The sequence below is a fragment of the Poeciliopsis prolifica genome, unplaced genomic scaffold (genome assembly GCF_027474105.1).
Source record: "Poeciliopsis prolifica strain line A6 unplaced genomic scaffold, Auburn_PproV2 SCAFFOLD026, whole genome shotgun sequence".
NCBI classification, from domain to species: domain Eukaryota; kingdom Metazoa; phylum Chordata; class Actinopteri; order Cyprinodontiformes; family Poeciliidae; genus Poeciliopsis; species Poeciliopsis prolifica.
The window spans coordinates 1,204,951-1,221,332 of NW_026562401.1; the positions used below are offsets into that span (position 1 = coordinate 1,204,951).

Here is a 16,382-nt window from a genome sequence, read left to right on the forward strand (position 1 = left end):
GCTGCCACTTTTGATCGAACACAAACATGCAAACAAATCTGATTTGCATTGTGTATGTTAATCCCTCGCTGAACTTTTTCTCCTTTGCATTCTGATTCATGTCTTCTCTTGTTGCCTATTATTTCCACCCTCACATTCTTTTTAGAGTCTTGAAATGTTATTTTCCCCACCTTAATTCTTCAAATACTATTATATCCCTTCTTTCATCCAGACATGATGTGTCTTTTCCTTTCCTTGTACAGACGTGTGTTCTGTCCGTCCCTCCACCCCCAACAAGTGACCATCCGCCTGGTATAAAAATGCTGCTTTTCTTCTCTCCGTTTCCTCCACCCACCTGATCTTTCATTTCCCCTCCTCCATCCAGCTCCTAATACCCCTCATCCTCTTCTCCATCTACCTCTGATCCCATTTTTCCTCTTCCCTGTCCACCTCTGATCCCCCGTTTTCCTCATTTCCCCACGCTGCGATCCCTCCGCTCACCCCGGGAGAAGCAAGGCACATCCCTATGTGTGAGTTGCGTTTGCAGGAGCCTGCATGTGTGGTGGCCTCGGGGCAGAGATGACACAGGCCCGCTGGAATGAGAGGGGAACAGAGTCTGGGCGTTCCTCTACAAACGCACTATTAAACCCGCTGAAGTACACAATGAGCTCATCTTAATTCAGGTCAGATGTACATCCTGCTTTCTCGCTGCCTTTTAATTTTTGCAATTTATTACCCTAGATACATCTGTCTGTCTACTACTTGATGAAAACTGCACTTTATATCCAATGTGCAAATGGAGCCCGCATTTTAGATGTAAAGATTTTGTGAAGACCCTAAGCTTTCACAAAGGATGGGCCTTCTTCCTTAACACAATTTTGTGAAACATATCTAATCAAAAACAAGAATGGAATGGTTTAGTTTGAATGATGAACACCATAAAGTCAAAGTTTTCTCTATGAGAAGTATTTCTTTTTACCTGCTGTTGTATTTGCATAGGTGAAGCGATGAAGTTTATTTGTATGCATGTAGAAACACAAACTAATATTTAGTACAAGAAAAAAAAAATCAACAAAAGTATCAACTCCATAAAGAATCTTTCATTTAAATAACCATAGAAACAGCACAAGCTTAATCACTATATATAAAAAAAAAGTCCCATCCAAACCTTTCTTGTATAAATCACACACTTGACAGACGTCACTAATCAACAGCAAACCATGGTCCTAAATAATCAGTCGGCGAACCACCAAGTTTCTCTGCAAAGGGCTTACAGCGAACCTATTTATCACCCAGGCCTTCGCATGAAGATGAGCATGTATTTGTGCTACTTCCCTGAAAGGCAAAAAGAAGGACCACAAGTAGCTGGGCGACCGAGGTGTGAAAAATGATGTGCATTTAAAGCAGCATGGGAAACAAAGCCACAATATGACTTCCTACAAAGCTCGACATGGTGCATGCAATGCACCCAGGGTGGAACATCACCAATAATGCAAGCGAAGCTATAAATGTGACATCTAAAAGAAAGCTCAATGGTTGTCTGCAGAGAGGAGGCAAACTTTAAATAAGCATGGTGGATGGTATAATTTTTAGATTTGCAAATTTCTGCAAATCTAATGCAACTATGCAATTTGAATAAAAATACTAGACAAAATCTTCAAAACCTATTCTGGTTAGATGGTCACAAACCAAAGCTGAATGACATATTAATTCAGTGGTTGGAGGGTTGCAGCTTGTAATTTCACACTGATGGTAAATGATGAATCACTTGCTCATACTGTACAGAGTTCAGCACCCACTAACCAACAGAGCCTTGCAAAACTATTCAGGCATCTTCATTTGTATTATATCTAATTTAGCAAACAAGCTTACTGTTTTTAATCAGCATTTTATAAGACCAACACAAAACTGGGGGCTAATTGTAAAATGGAAGAAAATCAGAAAAGTGTGGCATTTATTTATACAGAAAACCTCTGAGGCAACATTTTGCAAAACAATTTTCTACAACAATGACAGTTGCAAATTTTCTGGGCTATCGCTTTGAAGTGTAGGTCCAATCTTTAGAAAATACCTCAAGCTAATCCAGAGTATCTGTGAACATTAAATTTCAACTCCTGCATCGCGGAGTTGAAATTGCATTCATTTTCACATACTACGAAAACCCTACAATTCAAACAAGTTCAAGTCTTTTGCATTTTCTGGCAGATTTTACTGCCTTTTTGCCATGTATTGACCAAGACCAACCGATGGTGGCATGACGCTGCTAACATCACTCATGTTCTTAAGTTTTGTTTGAGTGTCGTCTGTCCAGAGAACCTTTTGCTACATGCAGTTATTTCTCACATGAATTTTTGAAATTTCAATTAAAGAAAACTCAGAAACCGTGCATCATTTCCACTTTATAATAACGTCCTTCTTTGTGCTGGTCTGTCTAATAAAATCCAAATAAAATATTTAAAATATAAATGACGCTTGGTCATCTAAAGTCTTAATCTACATAATTGACATATTTAGTTTTATGTAATAGAAAAGCATTAAAAGGAAACACACTGCAAAAAATATTTAAAGATGTCTTTAAATATTGCCTGAATAACTGATAGTTTCCCGCATGTGGATGGCAATTTTTTAATTAAAGCGGCTGTGTTCATCTTGACTGTAATGTGCAATGGAAACAAACAACTGGACTAAATTATTCCGTTGAGCCAAAAAAAACAAAAAACAAAAAAAAACAGGAAAAATGTCACATTTAATAGTTTGTGCCCACACCCATCTCTGCTGAGATCTCCACCTATTGTAAGTCAAAGGGTTGCAATTTCCACAAAACTCTGTATCTCAGGTGGTTGTCCAGGAGTGTCCAACATGGTTAACTGGGACATTGCTCAGCACCAGCTGTGTGTGATCAGAAAGGCAGAGGGCATTCAGGGCCTTCCGTATGAACTGACACGAGCTACGACATTGGGATCTGCTGGCTGTTTCTTATGCCTGGTTTTAACACTGTTTTGTGTCAACGAAGGTCCCCAAAGACCTGGCTTGAGGACTCGGAGCAGAGGAAAGGAGAGAAAAAGAGAAAGAGGGCAGTCCTCGGGTTTCACAGCTGCAGGCTCGACTCAGTCCTGAATTAAATGGTCTTGAGGAAAACCAATCCTAATTGATTCCAAGCCTCAAAGCTCTTTAGTAAACACTGTGAAGCACTGAAAATGACTTGTTATCCTAATTCATTAGATGCTTATTCTGTATGCAGCAAAATGAGGAAGTGGAGTGAAGTGAGATTAAATTTATATCATTTGTCTCATTCAGGAACAAACAGCTGCTTAAAGTGTAACAGTATTTAAAGCTTTGTGACAGAGGTATGGATATACCTCATCATTGTTGACGAGGGCGACTGCACAGTTTAAAAAAATACTTTGGTTAATAATGAAAAAGCTTTTTTAAATTTTAGCAAAATCAATAAAAAAAATCAGAGCAAAAGTCATTCATTTTGCATTGCACTGGATAACTTGGATATTTAAGCTCATCAAAGGGAATCACTGCTGGTATAACTGTTTCAGTTTTTGCAAAGCACCGTTTTTTATGTTGGGTGTCCTTGTAAAGAGATCCTGTGCACAAAGACTTCGCTAAGTCCTAATGTCTTCCTGTGGAAGCACTGATTTACATCCTGCTGATGTGAAACTTTCCAGCTCGCTTTTCTCCTGTGTAGGTCTGCTCTTCCTATTCATGTGTCAGGATTCATTAGTCACTGTAAACAAACTGCACTTCCACAGATTCATCACATGGATGAGGAGCAAGTTCTTCTCAAAAATATGTCACAGAATAAGTGATTTTTTTTTTTTTTGGTTGTCCTCTCCTGCTCCTAGAGCAAAGGTGTGGCATCATTTAACAAGTACAAATTTCCTCACCAAATTGTTTAAGATGTTGTGGTAAGTGCAGGCTGTGATGACAAGTAGAGAAATTGTGCATCAGAGAGGTACGGAGTTCATACTGACAGGTGAACTCAGGTGAAGCAGCGCCTAGCACGGTCTCTGTTACTGGCAGTGATTTGCTGCTCCTCTGAGGGGATGAAATTCCATCTCTGTGCTCAACAAAGAGCCTGACGAGGTGTCAGTCAGGCTTAGAGATGGGCCTCCCATCCAATATTCAGCAGCTCCTCGAGCTGTAAATCTACACAGGACAACTTGAACACAGGACCAGCTTAACACTGAGCCATCTCAATGTTTAACTAGGCAGCCACAGGCCTGGGGTTACAATGACAAAGCTATGGCAAAAGTGTCAATGCAGCTGGACCTAAAGCATAAGGACTGAAGTAGGACAGTTAATGGTTGTCAAAGGGCAAATGTATGAAGATGGAAGCAGGATTAGGTGATAAAACAAAACCCCCAGGTGTGCCCATTTCAAAGAATACTGCTTGACCCAAAATTTAGACAATGAAAAAGCAAATGCCATGATTCGACATGGCATTTTACTGTGTTTACAGGCCACACAAGGAGAGCTTTCAGTCATTAACAGCCAAGAGACACATGTTAGTACTGGAGGAACTACGTAGATCCACAATTCAGGAGCGCAGCTAAATAAAAGGCGAAACCGGACGGAAATCAGTTAGAGGCTGCAAAACCATATGCATGAGATATTCATCTGCTAGAATGGCTCAGTCACAGTTAAGACTGAGATTCCTCACTCGTTGGACAAGATGGGGAAAACATCTAGGGGTATGAATACCTTTGTGATGTATTGTCAAAAAGACGGGGAAAATGTGGCAAACATTTTTACGGGGTCAGATTATACCTACACAAAGATTATCCTGTATTCAGAACAACAAGCTGCACAGTAAATCCTCAATTAATTATGATTTACTTTAAAGCTACCCTTCCCATTTTCACTTGTGTGATGGTAACCGAAATTCTCACACATATAAAAAAACAACTATATTTTCAAACTTGAAATGCTAAACTCTTATAAAGACACTCATGACTGAGGCTTGAGAAATAACCTCATCTAATCCTCTGAGACCTTTGGCATGCTCTGCTCTGAGACAACCTCGAATGAACAGTAAAACACGATTTTCTGGCCCCACATACAGCGCCCGAAATGTAACTAAACACTAACATTACCTCACAGACGACAGAGGGATGACAGCTGGCACGAACACAAAGGACGAGGCTCAGCCTAAAGCTGTCACTAAACAGGGCCACACTTGAGGTGAGAGGATACAATCTGCCACTTGTTAGATAATTTGTTTCATGGCAAACTTTCTCCCTATGCCCTTGTCTGTTGTAGTAAAACATGCTTCACATAAATGTAGCAACAACAAAAAAAGAAAGACAAAGAGACTAAATGTAGAGTCTGACTACTTGCTGTTATTCGTGCTAATTTCTTCCTGGATTTGTTTTTTGTTTTGTTTTGTTTTTTTTTTGTTTTTTGGGTTTTGTGTTTCACTCACCCTATCTGTCTGTTGGTGGAGGGAGCCTGAGTGATAACTGAGCTGGACTGGGGAGAAGGAAGGGCCTGCTGGATCACTATGCTGGTATCATGGTTGGCCATCCGTGCGTGGGACTGCTGGTGCTGACCTTGACCTGCTTGCCCATGCAGTGCGATGTTCTGCGAAGAGGAAGCGAGAGAGAAAAAAGCAAAGTGTGCTTTGTGTTAAGAATGAATTTGAAGCACAAGGGTGCAGATTTGCAACCATTTCACTTTTCCTCCTCACACACCCATCTTTAAGCTGTAACGGAGAATTATGTAAACTATGCTCTACAAGGTTTTCCACGTTCCATTTGGGACACGCTGACAGTCTAATGAAGACCAGGTTCCTTGGAAACTCTCTGTAGGCTCAGTCATGTGTAATAACAGCCATTGCAAAATAATTCTGGGTTAACAACATTTTACATCTTATATGGTGTGTGTTTTTTTCTCATGTGGTGGTCCCTTCAATGGGTTCATAAAGTTTTGGAATGTTAAGTACTTGCATCACTGGCACAAACGTCACTTTAAGTTTTGGCTTTTAAATTTGAACCATTCTTAGAAAGTTGCAGAGAAACTTTTTGGAGCCATTAGCAAGGCTTAGCCTTGCATGACCTCCCTGGCAAAAGCAAATAAATTGTGTCCTAGCATGGACCTGCTGTTTAAGCCTAATCTGTTTTCACCAAGTTTGAGGTCAGGGTCATTTTGTTTAGAAGCCGTTTATCCTTCCAAAGTAATTTATAAAGTGTGTTTGCAGTCTTCATCCTTCTGCTAACACCTGGTTGTCAAAGTATCACAGATCTGTCACATTAAACTTTTGAATGTTGCAGATTTCAACCCTATCAAAACTTTATGGGTTATGCCTAAAAATTAGATCAGCTCCTGGAATTCAACAGACTTACATGAAATCAAGATGAGCAATATCCTGACAGAATCACGTCAGAAGCTTGTTCATAACTACGAAAACGATGTGGTTTTCCCACAGCTTGCTAAGGGGCATTTAACGAAACATGAGCATTTATGTGAAACTTTCGGTTTGTTTGGATCAGAGTGAAACTCCTTAAAATAAATTTTCAATCAGTTCTTGTTTGAAAAATTGATAGACGTTGCTTTAAATCATGACAATCGTAGTTCTATACCACCTCAGAAAAAGAAACATTAAAACAAAGTTAAAGACCCACAGTGATCTGTCAATGACACAATGATGTTTATGTTATTAATAAATATATTTAAACATCTGAGTGGCACTATAGATCCAGTTTAATTTAATCATTGAACCAAACAAAAAGCCAAAAGCTGTCCCTTAGTTTTAGTGAAACGCATAAACAAACAACTGGCATTTAAATATTAAAACACTAGAAGAAGAGTAAAGTTATAAAACAAAAACACAATAAAATCACTCGCTTAACCAAAATGCACTGTTGCACAACACATACTCATGTGACTGTCTTTGCTTTTTCATTTTTTTCAGTGTTTCAGGTGTTTGAGAGCTTTCGCTGCTTATCTCTGCCTATTGTGCATTTTACTCCTACATCGTCTTGCTCCGACTCGCCTCCTGCTGACTTAGCAGAGCCTCCCGTCATAAACCACAAAGGCTGGGCAGGCTAGACATGGCTGACCTGAACACAGACAGGCTCCTGAGCCAAACTCTCAGAAAACAGCTTAGCTGCAGCATGCTCCGCACATGTTCCCAGACGTTAAATAAGCAGTCTGTCTTCTGCTGATTTGACGAGTATCCATGTCCCAGGTGAAGGTGCAACATTGCAGCGTAAACGAAGATGTCCTCTGATGAATATAACATTTTGGACCTCTGATTTCATGCAGGACAGTCAGGCCAGTTTGTCTGGTTTTGTTGGTACAGCCAAGATGTTGCCTCAGTGGTCTGACTTTATTTCTTGGAAGAAATATGACTACCTCCCGTGAGAGGCGACTGAGAAGCTGCTCAAAGTTACAGGTGGAGAACCTGATCTGAGTTCTCCTCATCTGAGGTGGATGACAAATCTTTATCTGTTAGACCTCGTCTGTCACGACTGACTAAAAAGTACTTGAAATAATAAGGTGAGAATAGAGGACGGAATAATATAGTGCATAAACATGTGTGGTCATCGGCTTCTTAAAAGGGAGCAGTGTGGTTAGGTGAGGTTTAGGGTGTTTTTTGAAATCTATTTGAGAGGCTTTATCAGCTCGCATGGTGTAGGCATCTATTTGTGACAGATGATTGCACAGATAGTGGTTTAAAATTCAACCCCTGTGGAGGGTTGTGGCTTTGGGTTTTTCTGGGTTTTCGGTCTGAGGCTTTCTCCTCTGTTTTGCAGTACCTGCTTACTGTCTTCTTCTTCTTGCGCTTTGCAGAAGTCCTGCTCAATGGAGCAGTCCAGGTCACTGAACAGTCCGACCTCTTCACAGTTCTTCAAGAATCGGGTTGGAGTGGGCGTCTGGTCTGGAAGTCAAAGAACATGCTGTCGAGCTTAAACACTCAACTCAATAGTTGATAAAACTATTTATCTTGTCAGGCTATGAGTGCATGCGTATCGGCAAGAAATTGTTCTCAAGCTTTGTCTCGATCGAAATATTTAGCAGTAAATATTGCAGTGACACACCACAGAATATCGTATCCGCAAGAAAAGCAACATTCTTTTCAACATAAATGAAATGATGACAGAAACATATTCCAGTAAATTTGGAGTAATGCTGAAATTAAGCTAATAGTCCCCCCTCAGGTTTAGAGAATATATTGTGCCTTTCAAAGTATTCACCCCCAGAGGTTCTCCACATTTCATCATGTTACAACCACAAACCTCAATTATTTTATTGGTATTTTATGTGACTAAACAACACAAAATAGTGCGTAATTGTGAGATTCAAGGCAAAGAATATGTGTTTTTTTGTTTGTTTGTTGTTTGTTTGTTTGTTTTTTCAAATAAAAATCTGTGTTTTAGAGTCATATTTCAGTAAAATAACAGATCCCGGTTACGGGGGGTATGTCTCTACCAGCTTTGCATATTAGGAGACTCAGATTTTTGCTCAGTTTTGGAAAAAATAGCTGAAGCTCATTTAAATTTTGATGAAAAGCATCTGTTGTAATTTTTTAAGTCTTTCCACACTCTCAATGAGGTTTGGCAAAGCAATTCCAACAAATGGATACAACTTGCTCCACACCCTTCCATTGTCGGTCTGGCTGTACATTTAAGGTTGTTATCAAGTTTGAAGGTGAACTTTGGCATCAGATTGAAGACTTTTGCAGCCTCTAATTGGTCTTCTTCCAGGATTTGTCTGTGTTAAGCTCAAAGCATCTTTATATCAACTCTGACCAGTTTCCCTCTTCTTGCTGATGTAAAGCATCCCCACAGCATAATATATTCGGGGTTATGTCCAGTGTTACGTTTCATCCACACATGCTTTTTACTTTGTTCGCATCTGAAAGCAGCACCTTCTTTCACATTACTGCTGGGCCCCTTCATGGCTCTTGGAAAACTGCAAATAGGACTTTTTCAGGCTTCCTAAACAATTTAATGTTTTTCTTTTCACCATATATGGTGGTCATTTAGGGTGAAAAGGCAAAAAGATTAAATTGCAAAAATTGCAAAGCAGAATTTGTAGAGAACAAAGCTATCAGTTGAGCTGAGCTGCAGATCTCTGGTGCTCCTCCATCGGAGGCACTAGGGTTGCTTCTCTGAATGATGCTCTTCTTGCCAGACCTGCTCTTTCAACAAGGTGTAGGTCCATCTCTTCCTAGGTTTGCATTTGTACCTCGGTTTTTCTATTTTCAGGTGATTTATTTATAACAAAATCCTCTTTTAAACTTTTCCACACCCAGACCTGTCTGCTGTCTGGGTTTCTTGGTCTTCATGAATCTCTTCACCTTAGAAGAATTCATTTTTATTCTGAGATTAAACTAAGCACATGGAGTTGCTAATTTACTAATTAAGCGACTTGAGAAAGTTGTTGCAGTAGATTTAATTAGGCAGATTAAGTGAAGGGGACTGACAAATAAAAGACATTGTGTCATAACAAGAAAAGGTTTCTATGGCTTGAAAGCACGCTAAGGTACCATCACCCATTTGGTTTTTAAAAAAGCATTACAGCCTTTAGTTAGTGAGAGGGAGATGCTCCCTTGACAGCACCATTTTTGCCGACAAAGAACAGATTCCTGCCGCTGAGAGTGGGGTCTCAGCCGAAAGCTGCAGCATTCGGCTTGACGTTCTGGGGGGGTGCATGCATATCAGGTTTCAGACAGTTGAAGGTGGTTTTAGGATCATGGTTGTTTCAAAGGCTAAAAGCATGCTTCATGGTCTGTTTACTCATTCTGGCTAGACTGGGGATTGACGCAAACTTTCAACATGACCTGTGATCCCAAAATACAGTTTTAACCAGAGTAACTTTTCAATCTTGTCTCGAGTGAGATATTAATTTATGCTCTATAACTAAAAGAAAGGAAGCTATTCATTTTTATCCAGGATGCTTCCTGGTGAAAAGCAAACACTGTTCACTTTATTTTAAAGCTAAGGAGACTGTTTAGCCACATTGCCATGTGTGACTAAGCTCTAGCTTATGGGTAATGGCAAACTGCTGACCATTTTCTCCTGAGTTCAACATGTAATTCAGAGAATTTGTAACACAGACAGAAGACTATGAGACACTCGGCCTACAAAAGCTGATCCTGTAGTCCAAACGGTGTAAATAATACAGAGGATAGAATCTGGTTTAGTTAGACAATAGCTGGAGAGGCATAGTCGACCTAACACATGAACTCAAGATAAGGTGAATATAATCGCATATACTTAAAAATTCAAACTCACCTAAAAAAATTTGAAGATGTAAATTACTCAAAGTGTTATTCAGGAAAAGAAGCACAAACGGTAGGAACAGCAGGTTCCTGAGCCATAGGCCAACAAACCATATGATTTACATCACTTTAAACAGCTTGTATAGGACTAGCCATAAAGGTTTGTGATGACAGATGAGTATGTCTGTGGTTGAGTCACTTGTGGCACACCTCTGCATCAGAAACTTGCTGGGCTGCAGAAGCAAATCGGTCCGCATCGATGCCGATGTAACTCACCTGATAACATGTTGTCGTTTTTTATGGAGGGGAACTTAAGGGTCATCTCATGTTTGTGACGATGAATCATCAGATGATCCTCCGTGGGAAAACGCTGTTTGATTTTAAAACCAGGAGGTGTGAAGAAGAAAAAGCAAGAACAGTAAATAGAAAGAAAAAAAGGATAGTTTTGACAATCGCCTTTAGTTTCGACCAAAGGCAAAAATAAATGGGAGAAACCTCTTAAACTAGAAAATAGGTGCTAGATAACTAGTGTAGTTCTACATGCCATACACTGGCAGGTAACTTTGTAATTAGATTTGCTCTATGCTTTGTGCTGTTAGGTAGACATGTGCACATAGACATCCTGTGTGAATCTCCCAAGATATGCATTTATAGATATACACTAACCTGAGAGCAGCCAGGAGCATTGCACACGAATGGCCTTTCCTGGTCTGAGTTCATCCCTCTGGCCAGCGTCTCATAAAACTGCAAGAGAAGACATATAAATGAATCAGAAAGGCAACCTGACTGACTCTAGATCCCCGACCGGCACTTTAAGGAACAAGTACACTGCTACTGTCAACGCAAAATGCTTATGCACAAGTGGTGGGGAAATTACACAAAAAGTTCCGATTATTTAAGAAATACAGAGAATAAATTGAGAAAAGTATTTGCGGATGATGTCCTCATCTTAAAATAAAAACATAAATATCACAACAGCAGCATTTCCATGTATCATATTACCCTGTAAAATAATATGCATGCGGTATCTAGCTAAAATGTACAATTACCGATAAACACAAACGCTTTACATTTTCTCTATCACAAAAAAGACATAAATTGGCTTTACTGTAACTTTTGAGAAATGATATAATAAAACACGTCTTAAATATGTATTTGATAATTAATCTTAAGACAAAAAAAACTTAAGTTTTTCAGATATAACTCCAAAACTTCCTCTACTTTTAACATTCATCTGAATGTTTACAGTTAAAAAACAAAATAAATCTTTGATGGAAAATATCTTTTAATTGAGGCACTTTATATCTTCAACTTTTCAGTAATTTCTTGAGACATTATTGAACTTCGTTGCACTTCTCTGTGGAAAAATACGAAAGGGAAGTGGTGTCACAGCAGACAAATATAATTAGATGGCAGAAGTCCATTTGGTCTATGACAAACAACCTTAAAAATTAAACTGCACTCACACTAACAGTGTGCTACAAGAGTGCATGAGCTCCAACTTGTCAAAAGTAAATGACTTCAGCTGTTATTTTAGGTTCTACGAGAAAAATAGAGGACAAAATGTCTTAGAAAAATATGTTCCTTGACTCTTTGATTTATTGATTAAAAAAAACAATAAAATGGAACCCTGGCATAATAAAAAAAGGAAAAAAAAGATGCACATTTTAAAAATGAAATTGTGATCTTCATGTATGTGTGGAATATAAATTGTTTACATCAGACTAAAGCATGCAATCAAGAGTCAAAATTAGGGACGCAACCAATAACTGACACATGAACGACAGGTAGACGTGTGGTTTTTACCAGCTAATCTAAACAAAAACAGCCAAATAAAAAAAGTTACAATAAAAAATGATTAGCAGATCAGATCAGTATTTCATAAGCATTCCATGAAAATTTTATATAAGCAAAACGAATTGTTTCATCCTAACCCTAAGACAAATCTGTGGTGATGTTTGCCATTTTTTTGTTTGTAGCAAATAAAACAGTAACTGTTTATGCTGAGTCTCTCTACTTTCTAAATGTTGGCAGTGCCTCAAACAAGCAAAAACCATCAAAAGGGTGAACCTCACAGTTAAATGAAATGCAACATTTGTTTATGAGTGGTGTATCATTTTAAATTATTCACAGATACACAAGTTGTTGCCTTTGTTAAACTTTTAATACTGCATTTTAATGAGCTCCTCACAATGATCAAGAGCATTATTATACTCTACAAAAGATAAAAAACACTTAAAAAGCTTTTCAAGAAGAGCATTACATTTTAGTATCAGATATTAACATTTTCCATGATGATAATGGTTCATGGAGAGATACAGAAGTGCAGCCCATCAAGATTGTAATGCTAAATGTAATGCAATTTTAGAAAAAAAAACTTCAAACCTATTTTATCTTTAGTACTTCATGACAAACAAGTAGATCTGTTGGTGTGGAGAATGAGTAGAAACATTGTGGACATGAAACATCAGTAATTAAATTACTGTTTTGTTATGACACTGAAAAAAATTAAAATAAATGCCCATTGATATCCGAACATCGTCAAAAGCTTGCGACATTGTTACATCACCTGTCATATAACCTATCTGGAAAACATTAATTAATCACATTCTGGATTTTTTACTTATTTTTTTTCTTGTTTGCTGTAAACTGCTTTACCACGGTGTGATTCACACATTCAACAGTCACATTGATCACTTTTTTTCTCTTTCATGTTAGCCTGTCATACGTAAAAGAACTGCAACACACCTGTGATTTAGCCAGAGCCACCGTTTCAAACTACAAAACATGAATACTTTCACACACTTTTTAGGTGTCCCTTTTTTCATGGGTACAGGCTATTTCCTGAAGCGCAGTCAAAACACTCTAACACTGTGTTTGCCTAACAAGTTGCATTTCATGACCAAGCCTGCAAAACAGGGTCTGGACAGAGTCTTTCTGTCAAGAGAGCAAGGTGATCAGGTCTTACTTTCCTGCGCCCCCGGTGCACTCAGGCTCCTCTAAATGGGCTCTAAAAACTCACCTGGTCTCCTTTGCCACAACGAACACGGCAAACACAACCAACACAACCAACGCTGCTGATCTGAGCTCCAAGCTCAAACTAAAAGAGAGGATGGCAGCCTGTTGGACCAGAGTCTGCGGACCTGTCGTCAGAGTTATTCCAACTCTGAATCATTTCTGCCACTATTTTTGTTAACTGAAATGTTTGCCTTTTCCACTGTTTCTGCCACTCATGTCACTCTATTTATTTTCTCGTGATCTATTTATACAGGTTTAAACGGAATGATCATATCATTGCTTGCAGAGGAAACGATGCACACAACTATCACTGGAAATTATTATTTAGAACCAGATAAGTCCTTAAGTATGAGACTTCATATACTGTCCAAAAGAACCCATACTTCCGGTTATTGAAATTGGGTTTGATTATTTCAGCACAGTCAGCAGGAAATTCAAACCATATGATGCAAAAAAACTCGACTGTTAATTCCAAAAATGCCTTTCGCGAATTCCCCAATACCTCTCACACGTTAGATTATCAGTACTCAACGCCACTCTCTTGGAAAGAGCACTTGGCCCACATTTTATATTGATGTTTTAGTTTAGCGGAGGAAATTTGATTACACTATAACATTAACTAAACCCTGATGTGAGCGAGTTGAAGGATTAGGGTCAAGCGTTTGGTTTCAAGAGGAACTGGGGAGGAATTCTCCAGGTAGACCACGCATTAGAATTTAAACAATATGGTGAGGAAACGAGGGGCTGAGGTGCAAAGAGGTTAAAGCAAGCATGAACATGCAGAGCAATTGGCTTTTGACAGCACAAGTTCAAGGCAGGATTACGGCGATCCCTGAGGCAGAGTTTCTGGCCTTCTCAAGACACTTTCTTCGACTTCTGCTGCAGATCCACTCATGTAGCAAATTCAGTGCTACTCTAAACTTGATTTTATTGCAACTGTCGTGCATGACAGAAGAGGTTACCATTGCAATAAAACCCCTAAACTGGAGAAACACTTTGACATCAATGCAAGAAATCAGAAATAAACCTCAGTTAAAAGTGCTACTCAGGAACAAAAGCTCTGGGGCCAGATTGAATTGTCACTTTACCCCTTTTCTTTTCTTTTTCCTTCTTTTTTTTATTCATTAGCTCAATCATTACAAAGGAACCCTGAGCACTGGAAGCAGTCATCAACAAATAAACTCAGTTTGGGTCACATTTCACCAGTGCAATCAGCCTCCAGACTGCAATCAAGCCTGTGTAAAATATGGAAGGAATCTGTAGCAAGGTACAAATTAAAACAAGCTACACTTCCAATTGTTAATGCAGTTGTTAATAATTTGCCTATTTTCCCTCAAAAGTGACATTTTGTTACAAACTAATTTCATGCATTTAATTATTTTTAATGAGATCCTGCAGTCTGAGTAGTTCCCTTGAAATTTAAAACATTTTTTTTCTTTGCATTTACAAGGTCCTACTTTATCCCCCACAACGAAACAAAAACACGTCTCACCGCGAACGAATTAATGTTATTAATTCAAGAAATCGCGAGACAAAACAGCAAAAAACAAAACAAAAAAAACAAACAAACAAAAAAAAACGGAAGCATAATTTAGAGCGTATACGCGAAAGAAAAGTGGTTATTGGCAGCGCTGTCACATAAACATAATGGCAGCGGCCGAGGAGCAATCATATAATTAAAGCGTGTTTTCTTCCCTTCAAGCCGTGCATCAACAAAGCGCGCCTCGTCAGCACAACCTTCCTGAAAGTGGCCCTCAACATCTCCGCGGTTAATCAAATATCGACGAGCCTGCAGGATGACGTCATGTTGCTCGCGTTATGATTAAAAAAAAACAAAACAAAACAAAACAAAAAAAGAAAACTTCAATTTAATAATAATAAAAAACAGAAGAGGCGTTTTTTTGTTTGTTTGTTTTGTTGTTTTTTTTTCCAGACGGTCATTGGTGAACCGCAGCGCGCAGGAGTCCCGGACGGGTCGCCGGCTGCGCTTTATCCCTGAACGGGACAGGCGTGACAAATGATGCAGCGATGCAGCTCGGAGCGGAGACTTAAACTTGACGGGAGCGCCAGGGTGAGGGAGGGGGACTCAGCCCGCTGCATTGACCCGTTTAGAAGCCGGGAGCTGGACGAGATGGAGTTGAAGTCCGTGCAGAGTGCGCGGACCGAGCACTGCAGCGGCACTTGACTCCGTGTCAACTTCAGCAACAGTAAATACAGGCGTCGGCAATGAGGCGAGATGACAATCCGTTCAATCTAACGAAAGTCGCGGGAGACGGCGGTTATGTGAGGCGCACGCCTGGATCTTTGCAAAACAGGAAGAAAATCAACATCTTCAGCCAGACTGCTGGGAGCGAACAGGAAAACAAGCTGTTGCATTTCAGGAAAAAAAAAAGTCACCAAAAAAATCGCTTTAAACAAAAGTCAACAAACCTGCAGAGGCTCGTGCAAGAGGGTCTGCATGGTGGCAGGGCTTTCAACTTACCAAACAAGTGTAGAAAATGTGAAGCAGCCTCTGAGAAGAAACCACGTTGGACTGAGAAAGGATTACAATGCGATCTATTTAGAGAAGCATAACGTCACCCCGGGGTGACGTCACGTGGGATTCCTGAACTTCTAAATCATAGCGGGCCCTGCACGAGTGGGGCGGCGCGGGCGGGAGCGGGGCCAGTGGAGGAACGCCCAGAAGCATGGACGGGACACCGGCTGGTCCTGGAGTGGGTGTGGTGCGACACAGCGGGATGACCGCTGCTGACCAGTCAGACTGGAGGGCTGGACTGACAGCTCTGAACTGGGTTCAGGACGCAGCAGCAGCTTAATGCCGGAGAAGGATGCATCCAGAACTGACATTCGGCTGCAAAACAATTTAGTTTTTTCATTTTGCCGTTTTAAATTTCACCAAATAACCCTTCTATTTTCTGCGCATGCGCTTTTGATATATCCATTAAAGGGAACGGTTAAATTTAAAATAGGTTTTCTCTCTCTCTCTCTCTCTCTCTCTCTCTCTCTCTCTCTTCTCTCTCTCTCTCTCTCTCTATATATCTCTCTATCCTATATATTTATTAAAAAAATAATATATATATATATATATATATATATATATAAAATAATTAACCTAATTTCTTATGTGTTTGAACTCATAGACTCAATA

At 39.5% G+C, this 16,382-nt stretch overlaps 1 protein-coding gene across 3 annotated transcripts in view; it reads right to left on the reverse strand.

The window, feature by feature from the left end:
* The window catches only part of creb5b (cAMP responsive element binding protein 5b), a 44,240-nt gene extending 28,335 nt beyond the window's left edge, over nt 1–15,905 (reverse strand). Inside the window, exons 1-5 of one of the 3 annotated variants that reach the window (XM_055047945.1) lie at nt 15,717–15,905; nt 10,883–10,960; nt 10,493–10,586; nt 7,749–7,870; nt 5,414–5,571 (exon numbers count right to left, since the gene is read on the reverse strand). In XM_055047945.1, the coding sequence (XP_054903920.1) occupies nt 5,414–5,571; nt 7,749–7,870; nt 10,493–10,586; nt 10,883–10,936 (428 nt within the window). In that variant the 5' untranslated portion in view covers nt 10,937–10,960; nt 15,717–15,905. Of the gene's footprint in view, nt 1–5,413; nt 5,572–7,748; nt 7,871–10,492; nt 10,587–10,882; nt 10,961–15,664 lie in introns of those variants that run through there. The other 2 variants (XM_055047944.1, XM_055047946.1) reach the window with 2 other exon arrangements.
* Between the last annotated feature and the right edge of the window lie 477 nt (nt 15,906–16,382).